The sequence below is a fragment of the Prunus persica genome, chromosome G6 (assembly GCF_000346465.2).
Source record: "Prunus persica cultivar Lovell chromosome G6, Prunus_persica_NCBIv2, whole genome shotgun sequence".
In the NCBI taxonomy this organism is placed as follows: domain Eukaryota; kingdom Viridiplantae; phylum Streptophyta; class Magnoliopsida; order Rosales; family Rosaceae; genus Prunus; species Prunus persica.
The window spans coordinates 28,933,234-28,950,829 of NC_034014.1; the positions used below are offsets into that span (position 1 = coordinate 28,933,234).

At 36.2% G+C, this 17,596-nt stretch overlaps 2 protein-coding genes across 5 annotated transcripts; both read left to right on the plus strand.

Annotated features, from left to right (window-relative positions):
* Window positions 3,279-7,135, plus strand: LOC18775324 (receptor-like cytosolic serine/threonine-protein kinase RBK2). 4 transcript variants are annotated; one of them, XM_020567512.1, is made up of 9 exons: window positions 3,279-3,799; window positions 4,329-4,435; window positions 4,515-4,883; window positions 5,079-5,330; window positions 5,415-5,572; window positions 5,774-5,853; window positions 5,936-6,071; window positions 6,173-6,322; window positions 6,608-7,135. In XM_020567512.1, the coding sequence occupies exons 1-9, from the start codon at window positions 3,714-3,716 to the stop codon at window positions 6,776-6,778; spliced, it is 1,509 nt and encodes a 502-aa protein (XP_020423101.1). In that variant the 5' UTR covers window positions 3,279-3,713; the 3' UTR covers window positions 6,779-7,135. The 4 variants fall into 4 exon arrangements, with proteins under 4 accessions (XP_020423101.1, XP_020423102.1, XP_020423103.1 ...); XM_020567513.1 differs by having other exon boundaries at window positions 4,329-4,405; XM_020567514.1 differs by having other exon boundaries at window positions 3,280-3,763.
* LOC18772296 (autophagy-related protein 18h) lies at window positions 8,176-15,305 on the plus strand. Its single transcript, XM_020566190.1, has 9 exons — window positions 8,176-8,792; window positions 10,144-10,599; window positions 10,944-11,384; window positions 11,773-12,018; window positions 12,113-12,907; window positions 12,991-13,166; window positions 13,655-13,782; window positions 13,872-14,401; window positions 14,848-15,305. Exons 1-8 carry the CDS (start codon window positions 8,595-8,597, stop codon window positions 13,964-13,966), a joined length of 2,535 nt encoding a protein of 844 aa, XP_020421779.1. The 5' UTR covers window positions 8,176-8,594; the 3' UTR covers window positions 13,967-14,401; window positions 14,848-15,305.

Genomic DNA, 17,596 nt, shown 5'->3' on the forward strand with positions numbered 1-17,596 from the left:
CCCTCCACACAATTCTCTTTCACGACTCATTATCTAGTAACGTATGATTGTGCGTCGATATGAAATGATTGTCTCATCACTCATATATGGATATACAAATACATCTCACCTCTAACTAAAAATTCATGATGATCATCCTTTTGATGATGCAGATGAAATCCTGCTCCCTTTTTTTTTTTTTTTTTATGTCGGCAAGGGTTGTACAAATAATTTCTCATGTCATTGTTTTTCAGGTTGGACGTGAATGTTTTCTGGCAGAATTGTATAGACAAACGTATGGAAAAAAGAAGCCTTTACAAATCCTCCACTTGATGTGCTTGATTTTGACCACCAAATCAAGCAACAACATATTTAATGTGTTTAGCTTGAATGTCCACATCTTCATTGTCATGACTCAGACAATGCACATGTTAACACATCAACCGGCATATCAGGCTCCATCTCTGAATTTGATTTCACAACTCAAACACCATACACACCTAATTAATAAACAAAACCCAAACAAAACACCATTCTCTCTTCAACGCCATTCATTTCTTGATTTCATTCCTCACACGAGAAATAAAAATGGGGTTCTTAGATCTAAATCTAAAATGATTAGTTGTTATTGAATTTAGTCCACATGTTTTTAGTTTTAGATGTAGGTTCTTTGACTTTATTTACTTTTTTTGTTGTGTCGATTTTACCTTTTGAGGTGAATAAGAAAAACATACTAAAAATCTAAATTTAATGCATTATTTCCTTGTAATTGAATTTTGAATTCTTTTCTTGAATTTACCTAATATATACCATTTAATCAATGAAAAACAGACCCACATATTATACCTATGCAATGGACAATATGACAATATATCTATACCATAGGATAATATATCTACACCATAGGCTGAACAAACTACAAAACATCTTACCTATAAGTAAGGTGGAAAAATAAACAAGCAAAATATTAAATTACCTATAACTTAGGTGCATAAAAACATAAGTTGAACAGTATATGCTACCTATATGTCCAGTACATAAAAAAGATAAGTGATAAAGCGTATGTTACCTATTAACTTAGATTCATAAACAAAAAGGCAAAAAAGTGTGGTATCTATATCTCATGTGTGTAAAAACACAAGTCAAATAATAACTTCTTTTTTTTGCTTAAAGGAATATGTTACCTATAATTTAGATATATATATATATATATGAAGAAAAATATATCAAAAAATGTATTACCTATATGTCAGGTATACTATACATAAAAGAACAAAATGACTGAACCTGATTCAAAGTTGAGCATATATTCAGCATAAAATAATAATAATAATAAAAGAAGAAACATAAGAAGAAGAAGAAGAAAAAGAAAAAGTCGATACTATGACTGCATAGCAAATGGATATTAGACCATGCTCAAGGGAAAATTAGATAAGAAAAGAAATATAATATTGGAATCTAAGATAATGGGTAATATTGGAATAAAAAATAATTTAAAAATTATAAAAATAAAAAGATTGCATTAGACAATATTAAAAAAAGAATGTAATCTTATGTGGCATAAAAATCAAAAGACTTGTATCAAAATCACTAAACTCGAAGATTAAATCCAACTCCTCAATGAGAATTTTAATCTATATCAACTTTTTTAAATAAAAATTGCATGCTTATGTAAGTGGTTAAAATAAACTTGTAGATTGCCAGAGAAGGAGGGTCATTGCAAATTATAATATTTCGTGTAGTGTAGGTCACGAAGGTGTATTTTATTATAATGTATCATTTTTTTTCTTGATGCTATCCTTTGTAATGGGTTACTTTATGTTGGCCAATATTTTGACTGTATTGGGTTGTCTTGCGATGGGACAGAACAACATTTTTCCGTGTCTCCCTCACATTGGGGATGGCGTCGGGTCAGTGTTGTTTCCCAATGTCCATGCATGGGTTTGCGTTCTATACCCATATACTCCCTTTCCCCTTGTTGTTTTTGCCTAATCAAACTTCCATGATATAATGCAATTTGTATTATAATAAGGCAGTCCTGATCTCTTGGACCCCTGTAGTCCAAGATATTTATGGTTATTCACCGTTGGATGTAAATTCAACGGTTGACTTGAATCGGGTAATAATCATTTATGTCATATTGCATTTATATATATCATTTTGAACCATTGGATTAATATCCAACGGTGGGTGACCACAATCTCTTGAACTCCTGTGGTCCAAGAGATCGGGACTGAATAATAAGGTATATCTAAAATAATACTTGTGACTTATAGATGATCATATATTTTTGAGCTTCATCGTGAGTATTTTCATTACCCAAATAAATAATATTGGGTTGCAACTTATGCTCAAGTTACCAATGAGCTATTTCCATTTATTTCAAAGAGGTCAATTCCGCTAAATTTATGCTTGGAAGTACTGCACAATAGTATATATATATTATTAATATATTTTTTTGTTAATAAGGAAATGAAATTCATAAGTTCAATTGAAGCATTTTTTTAGTAAAATATTGAAATTAAAGTGACTACTTTTGGATAAAGAAATCCGTTCAAAGTTGATAGTAAAGTTATTCAACACGAGTCAAGCGTGCATGTAATGGTGAAATTATTCGCGCTCTACCTGAGCACTCTCCCATACTAGCGGAATACTTTTTTAGATACTATTGTACTTGTCGAATCCCAACATAAGTGGAGAAATGCATAAGGAGCCCGTGAATAGTCTATCTCAGAAATAATGATTGAAAGTTAAATTTGGTTGGCATAATAACTTTTGCCCAATGATGCAACATCTACTTTTATTAAAATGTGCCCTCTTATGTAGTTTATAGCACATCTTAAAATTCTTCCCCTCGCATTATGTATAAAAAGAAACTTGTTCCCTTACATCTATATAATGTTACACAATACCCAAAAAAAAAAAGTATTTCCATGGAATGAAATAAAAAGAAATGCATGGATTTCAAATATTTTAGTGCACTTAATCATTTCAAAATCCTAACATTTTCATGTATTTGGTAACATTTTAATCTTTTTTTTTCTTTGAGATTCTTCCATAAAAGTGAAACCTCAATATCAACCAAGTAGATTGCACATATCCAAAGGGAAGATCCAAAAATGGACCATCCTTCCTTATGGGTGGATTCTGTGGTAGATTACCCTAGTTGAATTTTGAGCAAATATAATTACTTAAAAAACAAATTAAGATGCCCAAAATTGAAAAGCTTGGCATGTTAAGTGTGCCAACAAATTAGTGAAGATATCTCACAAACCAAGGCCAACATATTAAATTTGTGGAAAGACCCATTATCAAACCACGACCAACGTCCACTCTGTCTGTCTGTCTGTCTGTCTGTCTCTCTCTCTCTCTGTGTCTCTCACTCGGTTTAAGGTTGAGAGCAGAAGTCGCTGTTGAGCTTTGAACACTTGTCAGTAACCCAGTTCGACGCAGCAGCGACTCTTTCGGACCGATGTAAAAAAGACAACGAAAGCCAGAGAAAACAGTGTGAAAAAGGAAAGAGAGAGCAAACAAACTTAAGACAATAATGAATGCGAGGCTCTTCCATATTTAGTTTCTAGATTCCCTTCTCTTTTACTTATGGATAATAACAAGAAGATTTTGTAGCTTTAGAAAAATAAAATCTTTTTGCCTTTAAAAGAGAGATTAGCAGGGCCTCCTTGTTGAAAGCGTTTTGTATTTTGCTTGGCCAGGCTAGTGGTTCTTGCTGGTTTATGACAGTGTTCATGGCGGATGGTGAAGAGCAGGGACCTTATTGTCTATGGTATATGTGCTTTCTCCTTCATGTTCTCTCATTTGGGTATATCTTATACCTTCATGTTTTTAAAATTTTACCATTTGGTAATGTTTTATGTCAAGGTTCAGCTTGTGGGTCTTATGGATTATGTATGCCAATGTAAAAGCTGTGGTCTTTTCTGTATATCTGAGATGATTTTTCTTTCTTTTGTTTATCCATTTTCTAAGCTTTTCTATTGATTTTTTGGCCTGGGATCTTTTAGATTTTCAATGTCTGTGCAATGGCAAAGAATGGTATAAAGCTTTTTCCTTTTTGGCACTTTGGCAAGTTTGCAGCATCATTCAGTATTAGGAACCCTTGGCAATTCTTGTATCTTTCCTGTCCTGTTCCAAGTGGTGGATGATATATTGATTTTGAGTCTGAAATTGTGGAAATAACTTTTAAAGGAATGTCTTAGCCTTTTTAATCCTTCACTAGAGCCGTGATGGCTGGCTTATATCTGCCCTTTCCGAGATGCAGATTCTGATTTTCACTTCCTTCATTATTTGTGATTATAGATTCTTTGCCAACATTTTGATTTACTTCTATCCAGGGGGGCTGGAAAGGATCCTGAAAACTTAACGGTGAAGGCACCAGACGAGGTTTCTAAGGTGAAACAGAAAAGAAGAGGTGTTCTACTTCCTTGTGCTTCTGCCCAAGGCAACTTCCTTTCCTCTTTGTGTTTATCTGTTTCCATGTTCTAATTCTTCTGTCATAATGCTTGGTTTCTTCTCTGTAGATTTGAGATGTTTGGAAATAGAAAAGGAGAAAGAAGATGCCCAAACTCCTAGAGGAGTTTTAGAAGTTTGCATAAGAAGCTTTGAATCTGAAACTAGTGTTTCTGAAAACGGCACAACAGAATCAGAAGCTCCTTGTCCAAATTCAAGTTCACGTTCTCACTGGCGTAAATTTTTTAAATCATGGAGTAAAAGATCAATTAAGCGCTTAGCCTCCTTCCCTCCTCTTGGTGTGCCAAAGATATCATCAAGAAGAAGGATCAGGAGTGCAAGAGAGAATCCAGGACTAGCTAATATATACAACTTCAAGTCTTCGCTGGTGACCTTTACCTGCTCTGACCTCCAAAGGGCGACCAATAATTTTAACAATGGTCTGTAATTTCGTCCACAAATTTAGACCTACTATCCAATATGAGACTCATGATTTGTTTCACATTTATAGCAGAATTTACAAAACTGTAAATGCAAGACTACTGACTTGAATTTAATCCATATAGAAACTTCAGATGGAAGTTTTATTTTCATCTTGATTATGATATTTTCTTCGTGGTTCCTATTTCTTGCAGAAAATACAATTGGTAAGGGTGGCTATTCCGAAGTTTATAAGGGTTGTTTGAAAAATGGGCAGCTTATAGCAGTAAAGCGGCTGACTAAAGGAACATCAGATGAGAAAACAGCAGGCTTTCTATCTGAACTTGGCATTATAGCTCATGTAGATCATCCTAATACTGCTAAGTTAATTGGATGTTGCGTTGAAGGAGGAATGCACCTTGTTTTTGAATTATCGTCACTTGGGAGTTTAGGATCTCTCCTGCACGGTATGATCACGATTTGTAAATTCCTGTTCTTAATTTAAACTGCTTATTTGTTTATGGATTTCTCAAGTATTCTACATATTCCAGGTCTGAAGGCTAACAAACTGGATTGGAGTAAAAGATATAAAATCGCTTTGGGGATAGCAGATGGTCTGCTGTATCTTCATGAGAGTTGTCAGAGGCGAATCATTCATAGAGATATTAAGGCTGATAATATTCTACTTACAGAGGATTTTGTGCCTCAGGTATTTCCTCTTTCTGCTGTTGGTTTGTTTTTATCATAATGTGTAGCCAAGGATAACAAACAGTTATGGCAATGTAGAAAACTGTGAATGATGATTGCCTCTTTCATTTTGGCAAAGAACAATTAACACTACTAAACTATGTCTCGTTTTCGTTTATCGCTTTTAATTTGACTTACTTATCAGTATGCCAATTTATACCAGATATGTGATTTTGGGCTTGCAAAGTGGCTACCCAAACAATGGACTCATCACAATGTCTCAAAATCTGAGGGCACATTCGGGTATGTATGGTAGCCTCTTTCATTTTACAGTTAAATAACGCACTTTATAGTTCAATTTCTTGATTATACCCTTAAATGGCAGGTATTTTGCCCCTGAATATTTCATGCATGGAATAGTTGATGAAAAAACGGATGTTTATTCTTTTGGAGTCCTACTTTTGGAGCTTATCAGCGGGCGTCCAGCTTTGGATGATTCTCAGAAAAGCGTTGTAATTTGGGTAAATTTGCTTCTGCATAGTTTGAAACATACCATCTCATGTTGTCAATATATACAAGCCCTGGCTCCCTTTTAATTTTTTTTTTTTCCCCTCTGTTGTAGGCAAAGCCTTTGCTTGATAACAATGAGATCAAGGAGCTTGTTGATCCTTCTATTGGTGACAACTATGACCAGAAAGAGATGGATCATGTGGTTTTGACTGCATCTTTATGCATTGAGCAGTCTTCTATTTTACGTCCGCGAATGAGTCAGGCAAGTACAAATTAAAGATGCATATCTATTATGCAGCTGTGCTTCATACTTTCATGGTTTGTGTAAGTTCACAATCAGAAGAAGTTATGGCAGAAAAATGACTAGACTGAATGTGATCTAACATTGTGTTGTGGCACACTATAAAATTGTAAATGCATTTAAAACCAAAAGAAAACAAAAAGAAGGAAAATTAGGAATGAGTTCATACTACCTACGCTTTAGATGCTTTAAAAAATGTATTGTATGGGATGGCAGATTGATGAACAATTCTTTGGTTGGGTGCAGATTGTGGTACTTCTAAGAGGCGATGAATATGTATCGAACTGCGCAAAAGAATCGAAAACGAGGTCTCATCAAAGAACATACTCGGAAGAACTGTTGGATGCACAAGAATATAATTCAACCAAGTATCTGGGCGATCTCAACCGTCACAAGCAGGTTGCTTTTGGTTCTTGAAATAGGTGGAGAGAATATTTGAACAATGTCTTTTCTGGAGGTGCTTTGCAAGTCCCATGGAAGTCTACTGGTTTTATATTGATCTCCATGGTGCTAGAAAGCACTCTCTCATCCCTGAAATGGTGGCTTCTGTCTATCATGTAAATTCATGTCAGATGCCATGAATTCCATGTAAAAAAAAAAGGTTTTTACTTTCCATATGAACACCCGAATGGCACCGCTTTTGTCCTTCCATTGCTCAAACTTGTTGGACTTTCACTTTTGTTTGGAAGAAAAAATGTCAGCTTCATGAGATGAGTTCTTCAACCCTACTTAATATTTGCTTGTTTATTGTTAATGGATTTTTTAGGTTCAAAATATTTGTTCTTTGGTCTGAAATGAAGACTTTGTTTATTTTTCTCTTTGGGGTGGGTCGTTAAAAAAGGTCCATATCCAAAATGTAACTGGCCCAACATAATCTGGTACTTTTTAAAATAATTTTAATTTAATTTAGATTAATTTATATAAATAAAAAAAAGTCAATCTCAGATTTCTTTCTTGTTTACCTGTTAAGAGATGACAGCAAATAATCATATCCGTTGTCCATTAAATTAAAAAAAACAAACGTGTTGTGTTCCGCATCTTGGCTTAAGATATTCTCGTCCCTTGTCGTAAAGGAACCAAATGTCCCCTGTTTTTCAAATTATATTATTCCTTACGTTACGCCTATAATATCATAGGTCTCCCCGAGAGTTTCTACTAATCCCGTTTGGCCCCCCACACTTTCATCAAATACTGATATTGACCCTAATGGGCCTTCAATGCTTCAAATAAGATTCAAAAAGACTAGTTTGACCCCATATTATGTGATTCAAGAAAGGGAGAAAACAACGAATTCCTCAAAAATTAAAATATGGGAACTTCTTCAATTCTGGATTAAATCTTATATCAAGGGAAATTTAAATCTTTTTTTTTTGGTTGATACATTGACTCACTAATCTTTGAATTTGTGTAAAAATATAAGGAAAGTTTTAATCAATTATCATTATCACTTACCAATACATGTTTTTTGTTTTGTTTTTTTTGGCTATACAAGATTAAATGGATAAATATGAAGGAAGAATTTCTCACTCAATAAAAAATATGAGAAATTCCAACTACAACAACAACAAAATTAACACACGAAAGATATATATTTTTTCTTTTTTTCTTTTTTATTTATATAAACAATAGTCTTAAATTTATATGACTTATGAGAGGTAAATTCAAACTTTAGTGTAAAGATATCTCACTACTCTAACCAACTAGCTTAAACTTACGTTTAGAGAGTTTTGTTTCAAATAGAAATACGCGTGAGGGCAAAATCGTAAATTTGCAACCATTTTCGTTTTCATTTTAATTGTCTGTAAATTCCATAGGGAACCACCGAGATTATCCAAATCCTACTGGGATACATTCGACATTTCCCCAAATTAGCTTACAGTGCAATTAACACCAGGCAAGCACAGAGAGAGAGAAAGAGGGAGTCTAAAGCAAAAACAAAACTAAAAAGCCAGATAGAGAGAGAGAGAGACAGAAACCCACATTACAAACCGAAACGAACCGTCTCCATTTCAAAGCCTTCCAAGGTCAAAACTCAACCACCACCACCACCACCACCTTCCCTCCCTCCGTAAAAAACGACGCCGTTCCAATCCCCCTCGTCCTCACCCAACTATCTTATGCTATTGCTGATCGCCTTAAGTCGGCGACCGTCGTCGGCGGTGGGGTCCACTCCTCCCACTCGCGGTAACTCTCCGGTGGCCGGTTGCATTCCCCAGGCTCTTATTGCCTGATTATGAAGAAGAACCAGAACAACAATAATAGCAAGCTTGTTCAGACTAATCATCACCATCATAGCAATACTAATGGCTTCCTTCCTAATTCTCTGAAATTCATTTCGTCTTGCATTAAAACCGCCTCTTCCGGAGTCCGGTCAGCCGGCGCCTCCGTCGCCGCCTCCATTTCCACTGACCCTCACGATTGCCGCGACCAGGTTTAATTTCGTTTTTAAAATTTTAAAATTTGTTTATTTGCATGTTCCTTGATTAGGAAGTTTGTGGAATTGGAGAACAGGTTTAGCAATTGATTTCGGGAAATTGTGTTGTTTTTTTTGTTTGGTAACAGGTAAAATTGAAGGATAAAGGAAATGAAAACGAAATTTTAATTTTTACTTAGTTATTTGTGTTTAGTTGCTGAGGCAAATTTGAGGGAAAGACAATTAGGAAGTGAGGGAGTTTTGAGTTTTTTTTTTTTTTTTTGTGTTCTTTTTTAGTATGTGATTTAATTTGGCAGAGAGTGAAATGAAGAGCTCAAGCTTTGTGCTCGATTGTTGAGAAAATTGAAGGACAACAATTAAAATGTGAAGGGATTTTGAATTTTCATTTGGAGTGAATGGTTGGCTCTTGAAATTGAATTTTCTTCAGTTTAAATATGTTTGGTTGGTCGGATAACGACGGTGGACAATGAATGAAGAGCTTGGCTGTTGTGCTTCATGTGAAATTGAGTGTTTTCGAAAGTGGACACTACAACTTAATTGTTGTGCTTGTCAGAACTGATGTTTTAGAGTGGTTAGTATTTTGAGGATGGGAATAAATGAAGTCCTGATTAATTAATTAATAAAGAAGTTGAAATACAGCCAATTTATGATCAGACATATATTGATGGTGATCAAATTGATAATCTGAGAATGTTGATATTGGATCATATTGGATATAGATATGGCCCGGGGAAATTTAAGAATGTTGAATGGTAATATCATTTTTGGATGATGGCAGCCATTATTATTTATTGATGGTGATCAAATTGATAATCTTATGCTGTCTGAAGGATATGGATATTGTGGAACATTATTATGTACCCTGTCCATGAGGTTTTGATGTTTTTCATACAATCATCCAATTAATGTCCAGTAGACCATTACCATTTCAAACCTAGCATATACATGTAAGAAAATCCTGGAGTATATTGTGTCCAAATTGAGCATTCAACTATGATAGAAGTCAAAATATAACAAAAACATGCTTTTGGAAACCTGGAATTTTCTGTACGATGATGGTATATGTTTAAACTGTGAGATGTATGAGTAAATGTGAGCTGTGGATGGTTGTAAAATGGTGAGGCACAGAATTAGCGTGTCATTGCTTTAAAAACACTGGAAGTTGTAAGAGGCACTGTGTACACTTTCAACATTTTCTACAGTCAAATGCTTTGTTTGCCTTATGATATAGAACCAACTAGAACGTACATGAAATGCAATTGATTTAATGGGTTTGAGTAACTTCTTTGTGTACAATCAGTTATTAGATTCGATGTCTCAGTGTAGTTTAATTTGTTGTGGCAAACAGGTGCTGTGGGCTTGCTTTGACAGAGTAGAGCTTGGTCCATCTTCCTTCAAACATGTTCTACTACTCGGTTATTCCAATGGCTTTCAAGTCCTGGATGTTGAAGATGCCTCTAATGTCAATGAACTTGCATCAAGGCGTGATGATCCAGTTACATTCTTACAGATGCAACCCCTGCCTGCAAAGTGTGAGGGTCAGGAAGGATTCAGATCTTCACATCCTTTACTCATGGTTGTTGCTTGTGATGAATCAAAGAGCTCAGGTATGACGCAAACAGGGAGAGAGGGGTTGGTCAATGGTCATACTGAGCCTCAAACAGGAAACTCTCCTTTGTCTCCTACAGCTGTTCGGTTTTATTCGCTAAAGTCTTGCAATTATGTTCATGTTCTGAGATTCCGTTCAACTGTGTATATGGTTAGATGCAGTCCTCAAATAGTAGCTGTGGGTCTTGCGTCACAAGTAAGCATTAACTTATCCCAAGTATTCATTAATATTATATGCTTTTGGGAATGCATTGCTTTACTTTTTTTCTCTCCTCCTTCCAGCCAAACTGTAGAGGCTGAAACTGTATCATCTTATAGATTTTTTTTGGGTGTGTGTGTGTGTGTGTGGAAAGTTCACCATGTTCCCTTAATAAACCAGAAGAACCAGATTGGATGGTTGTAGGTTACTGGTTTCAGACATTCACGCAGAAGCTACATCATTTAAATATGAATGTTATGTAATTCGTATGACTAAATAGGTAATGAAAAGTATTCGAACCTGGGTTAAGTTCTTTTTGTTTTCCAACTGTTTGTTGGCAGATATACTGCTTTGATGCTGTCACTCTTGAGAACAAATTCAGTGTCCTTACTTATCCTGTCCCCCAGTTGGGAGTTCAAGGACTGGTTGGGGTCAATATTGGATATGGTCCCATGGCTGTTGGTCCCAGGTGGTTGGCTTATGCTTCCAACAACCCTCTGCTGTCAAACACAGGCCGCCTCAGTCCGCAAAGTCTTACTCCTCCAGGTGTTAGTCCATCAACTTCACCAAGCAGTGGGAGTCTGATGGCTCGATATGCAATGGAATCTAGTAAACAGTTAGCAACCGGTTTACTGAATCTGGGAGACATGGGTTACAAAACCTTGTCCAAGTACTATCAAGAGTTTATACCCGATGGTTCCAGCTCTCCTGTGTCATCAAATTCTAGCTGGAAAGTTGGGAGGGTTGCATCACATTCAACAGAAACAGATATTGCTGGAATGGTAAGTTTTCTTTCTAGCTGAAAATTATATTTTAATCTTACACTGGAATCATCATTGTTTCATAGCGTACTTATAAAAAAGAAAGGATTTATTATTTATATTTTGAGTTATAAATTCCATTTCCTTGAGACAATCTGTTTGAGGTGAGCTTAAGAATCTACTGGCGTACTTACTATTGCTCAATAGTTATTATTATTATTATTATTATTATTATTATTATTATTACTACTACTACTATTATTTTTTACTATTGCTCAATAGTTTAGAAAAACCCGATACTAAATAGCAGCGGGATGTGGTTGGTTTTTATAATGTCACAATGTTTTACGTTATTACGTTCAGCAAATCTGATTGAAGCATATTTACTTACTCAAAATGGTCTTTGCAGGTTGTTTTAAAAGACTTTCTTTCCAGAGCTGTTGTATCACAATTTAGGGCACATACTAGTCCCATTTCTGCTCTATGTTTTGACCCAAGTGGGACTCTTCTTGTTACCGCCTCAATACATGGAAACAATATCAACATTTTTCGAATAATGCCATCCTGCTCGCATAATGGATCAGGCACTCAAAGCTATGACTGGACTTCTTCTCATGTGCACCTTTACAAGCTACATCGTGGCATGACATCTGCTGTACGTTCTGGCCTTTAAATGCGTTCTCTTATGCTCTTTCTATTATGTTCATATGTTGATCTGGGCTTTCTTTTTCCTTGTGCTTATTATACAGGTTATCCAAGACATCTGTTTTAGTCAATATAGTCAATGGATTGCAATTGTTTCATCCAGGGGGACTTGCCATATTTTTGCTTTGTCCCCCTTTGGTGGTGACGCAATTCTTCAAATTCAGAACTCTCATGTTAATGGGCCTACTCTTTCACCAGTTCCATCTGCACCATGGTGGTCTACTCCTTATTTCATGACAAATCAGCAACCTTTTTCTCCACCACCGGCAGTTACCCTTTCTGTGGTTAGCAGAATAAAGAATAATAACTCCGGGTGGCTCAACACAGTTAGTAATGCTGCATCTTCTGCAGCAGGAAAGGCTTCCATTCCGTCTGGGGCTGTTGCCACTGTATTCCATAGTTCTTTACCTCATGATCTGCAATCTTCTCACGCGAAGGTCACTGCTTTGGAGCACCTATTGGTTTACACTCCTTCTGGTTATGCAATTCAATATAAACTACTTCCATCAGTGGGGGGAGAGCCAGGTGAAGCTGCTTCAAGAACAGGGCCAGGTTCTTCAGTGCAGATACAGGATGAAGATTTGCGAGTGAGAGTTGAGCCTCTTCAATGGTGGGATGTTTGCCGAAGAAATGATTGGCCTGAAAGAGAGGAATGCATTTCCGGGATTATGCTTGGGAAACAAGAATATGTGGAGACAGTCATGGATAGTTCTGAATGTGATGACAATGATATTGGGGATAAGGAGTTGGTAAAACCCCTTGAGCGATCTCACTTGTATCTCTCCAATGCTGAGGTTCAGATCAATTCTGGAAGGATTCCAATCTGGCAAAAGTCTAAGGTACCTTTTATATTTTGACAGTGAGATCCCTTTGATTGTCAGCATTATTAAATATTTTTGTGATCCTTTCATTTATCTGTTAGATATATTTCTATACAATGAATCCGTTGGGGGCTAGTGAGCTAAATTTCACTAAGGATCTTACTGGAGGAGAGATGGAAATAGAGAAGGTTCCTGTTCACGAGGTGGAAATTAGGCGGAAGGATTTGCTACCTGTTGTTCATCCTTTTCATAGATTTCAGTCTGAATGGAGTGGCAGGTAATTTAGCTGTTGTATTCATCAAGTTGTGGTATCCTTGCTATTATTATCTTATTCTACCTCTCTGGTAACTACCTAATTACTTATGTTAACATGGAAATGAATTTGTGCCTTTATTTGTTCTGTAGCATTTCGTATGGATCCATCTTGTATTTCTTTTTCTTGCTTGTAGAGGGTTATTACTTCCCTGAAAATCTGTACTTATGATGACTTTTTTCTGATGATGGTGGTTCTGTATGGTTTGATGACTTTTTCTGGGAAGCTATATTTTTACGGCCCTAATTTATATGGAAGATAAAGAAAAATGGAATGTTCATATTTTTTAACACGGCCTTTATTGTGTTCTTTAAATTGTCTAAACTTACATGTCTCGTGAGGCTTGTATGTTCCGTGAGCATGGTGTTTCCAAATTATTAACTCAATAGTATAACTAAAATAACTTTTGAATATATTAACCACTAATTAGTTTCTTTGGGTGCTTTATGCAGGCGTGCAGTTGGAGGATACTCAAGTTCATCTTCTGATTCTCATGAAGCTAAAGAAAACTTTCAGGAAAAGGGTGGTATTTCTGATGACAAGGTGGCACCTACTGGCTCAGCTGAAAACCCAGATGTTGGTAAGATAAGTGTTTATGATGTAATATCATTGTTTTATCGGTAGAAGAGGACTTTCTAATGCCACTTTTGTTTTTTAATGAATTGTTAGGTGATTCTTATCCATCCATTCACCAACCTGGGAGTGGAGGCACAGTTATTAACGAGGGAGATCTTTTTTGGTGTCACCTGACTCACCTCTACTGAACCAAAGCTCCACAAACAAAAATATTATGTTAATATCTTCAAAACAACCTATCTCAGGTGTTTCTCTTGTTGAGAATAGTAATTATTCAAATAGTCTATCTACTTTAACGACCAGCTCCCTTTCAGCCGATAGAACTTTTGCAAAAGAGGTTCAGTCGGTGAATAGTGGTGGGGCCAGTGAAGGTTCCAATATAAGTTCTAACCGTTCTGATCTGAGTATGAACATCCTCGATGAGGGACCAGTACAAGAATCGCTGGATTTTGAGCAGTTTTTCCACGAGGGCTATTGTAAAGCATCGCCTCTGAGCAACTTTCGTGAATCAACTGAAGTTGTAACTGATGTGGATAGCAGCAGCCCCCGTGATAGGGGGAAATGCGAGGAAGATGGTGACAGTGATGAAATGCTTGGTGGTATATTTGCCTTCTCAGAGGAAGGTAGGACCATAAACATGTACCACTTGTTCACTTTTATATTGAATTTCCTTAATTATGGATATTTACATAAAAAATGAATGCTGCTTGAGCGCTGATCCCTGCTATACTTGTTTATTGTGTTTTCTAGCATTTTCAAATGTGGCGTAATCAATTAATATTTTACTGGATTTCATTGATACCATATTGGCTTCTCATGCCTGCTATCTAACACTTTCGCAATAATCAATTAATATTTTACTGGATTTCATTGATACCATATTGGCTTCTCATGCCTGCTATCTAACACTTTCGCAATGATCCTGCTTTGTACGTGCTTTTGGATTTTTATGAAAAATAAGTTTGGGCATGGTATCAATGGAACCGGATGGGAATAGCATGTGACATATGATTCTATGTTGGAAAAGTGGAATGGCTATCTCTTGACATTTCCATACTCTTTGTTGCAGGATGATGTACCTTACGGTGCTCGAATTCTAGCGAAGTAATCAGACCTTTTCTTATTTTTCAAAAGGTTAAAAAAAGATTGGCCAAAGCTCAGCCAAATGCTGGTGTGGAATTTAATTGATGAAGTTCAGAATTGAAGTTGTTTCTTTTCAACGATGGAGATGCTACTGACTTAATCTTTGGTTCGTCACGGTGCTGCTGCTGGGGCAAATGCCTGGTACCTCCCCTTCTAATTCTCATGTAAATGTTGTAAATTGAGATCCATAATAGAAATGATTTGTGTGGACAGGTTCTTTATGTGATGCGTAACATTGTTCATTCTTCAAACAAAAGGAAAAAAAAAGAATAAAGTGAAAATCTAAAGAGAGATTATAACTGTACAAGTTGCATTCTTTGCTTTTGTGATTAGTTTATTGTCTGGAGCTTTCTAATTCAATCTCTGTATATGGGTTCAATTCAAGCATCATTCTTTTGGTAGAGGAGTTATACAAAATTTTCCTATAATGCCTTTGAGGATTTAATTTAATTGGCTTCTTAGGTTCCAGTCTTGTCAGTTTATAATTTCAATTTTCATTGGCTAAAACTAAAGGCATGTGAACATTATTGACTGCCTAGCTTCTTATGAACTAGAAATTAAAAAACATAGAAAAAGAAGTTCAACTTAAAATGGATAAGAATAGAGACATGCGTACAATGCACATTATCACCTGTATGAATTTGTGTGTTTATGGCGTGCATATGGTTGTGGTTCTGTTTTCAAGAAAAAGAAAAAGTTCAAAAAATTCAGACTTGTTCAAAATAATTGTGGCCAATTTCAAAAATTTCCCAAACAGGGAGAATATTTGCCATAAATACAAAAGATGTGATGTACAATATTTACTGGTACTGGTAACGAGAAAACATTGAGGGAAAAAAGCTTGTTGATCCATGGCTTTGGATTCTACCAAACATGCCACATTCTTGTAATTTTGTGGCCTACCATGCTAATATGAATTCATGTTTGAAGATGGTATTAAATTTTGGGACCCACTTTGATGCCCTTCATATCATATCAAGAGGAAGACTGGGAAGAGAATACAGAATAGAATGGGGGAGTGGTCCCTTCTCTCTCTCTCCTACAAAAAATGTGAACCCAATTTGATTGAAATGCCATGATTAAATATCTCATTCTCTCTTATACAGAACAGAAGAGAGAGGAGAGAAGAGAGCGGAGAAGGGGTTGGGTTAGGTTTTGGTTTGGTTTGGGCCCTGTGACGTTGGTACCATGGCATGCCCGGTCGGTACGAAAACGGTCGGCTTTTGTCGTTTGAGGTCTTGGATTTGTCGTCATCAATGATCAATGTGGGTTCAAATAAGTCACTTCCCATGTGGTCTCTATTGTCCTTGACTCGAGTCAGTAAAATAAAATCCCTAAGCTAAGCCATCCTTAGATAGTGGTGGAGACAATATCTTAAGCACGCGGTTGATTCGGAGATAGTGCTAAATTCAGTTACACACATACGAGTTAATTCTAGTTATTGATGTATATGAGACTTACAATATACGAATAATCAGAATTCACTCATCTGTGCTTGAAAGTAACATTCTTTACTTTATAGTTCTAGATGTTTAAAAAGTGTTTTTGTTGATCAGCAAAGTTGAACGAAATTGGGATCAAGAGTCAAAGACAGAAGATTTGTAATTCAAGCAAGGACCCACAGTAATTCATCAATCAATTTGGGAATTGTATATGTGAAAAGATATCACATTTGGTTTGATTGGTATAAGAAGATATAACATATCGACTCAAAAACAAAAATTCAACAAAGAAACAATCAGATGAAGGAAGCTTATCCAAACTCCAAAGTCATAGGCCCCAACAAAGTCGATCATCAACAATAAGGGTTGTGAGTGACAACTCATACATTGATCTCAATCCAAATTGAGCCACAAAAAAAAAAACACACACACACATCAATCTTGAACTGCCCTAGTGGGTAAATAGTAAGGTCCAAATCTTGATGCTATTATTATAAATTCCCATCATTTCCCACAGAACCCTAACAAAAAAATCATTTTCCCATTTGAATTCAATCATGCAAACGCAGCCTCTTGCAAGCAACATGTTACATGTAAGATGCCAACCTCTCCCCAACCCAACGCCAATGATGCCTCAAAATTTGTGACAATTTGCAAACAAATGCAGCCAAAGTCCCATATTCGTTCGTCCAAAAAAAAAATCCAATATGCGTGCTCCCTACACACAATGCTCTGACACGTGTCCCATGCCTGCAAAATTACCCTCACCAAATTACCCCTCCTAGAATAGAAAGATGAACCAAGTTATTACTGAGCTTGAAGAAGTAGGGCCAATTTAGTACTCTGAAACAATGGGGTCAGTGAGGCCTGAGCTCTGCTGAATTGTCCCTCTTTTCAGTTACCTGGTATTAACCAATTATCGATGCGAATGTACCAACCAATCAAACAGCAACAACGCAAACAACCCAACAAAGACAAGAGCAACATCGATTTAATTATAAAGAATCTTGAAAAGATTGAGAGATCAACGTTAAATATTGTGAAGGGGTACGAATGAAAAAGAAAGCTGGATAGATCATGGGTGGATAGATCATGGATGGATGGCGGAGTGGGTAAACATAATTTTTTTATTTTTTTATTTTTTTTTGGTTTTGGGTTGAGAAAAGGGTGGGTGATGCTAGGGAGACCAACTGCCACTGGGTGCGTGAGTGCACGCCGCTAAGGAGCGAGTAA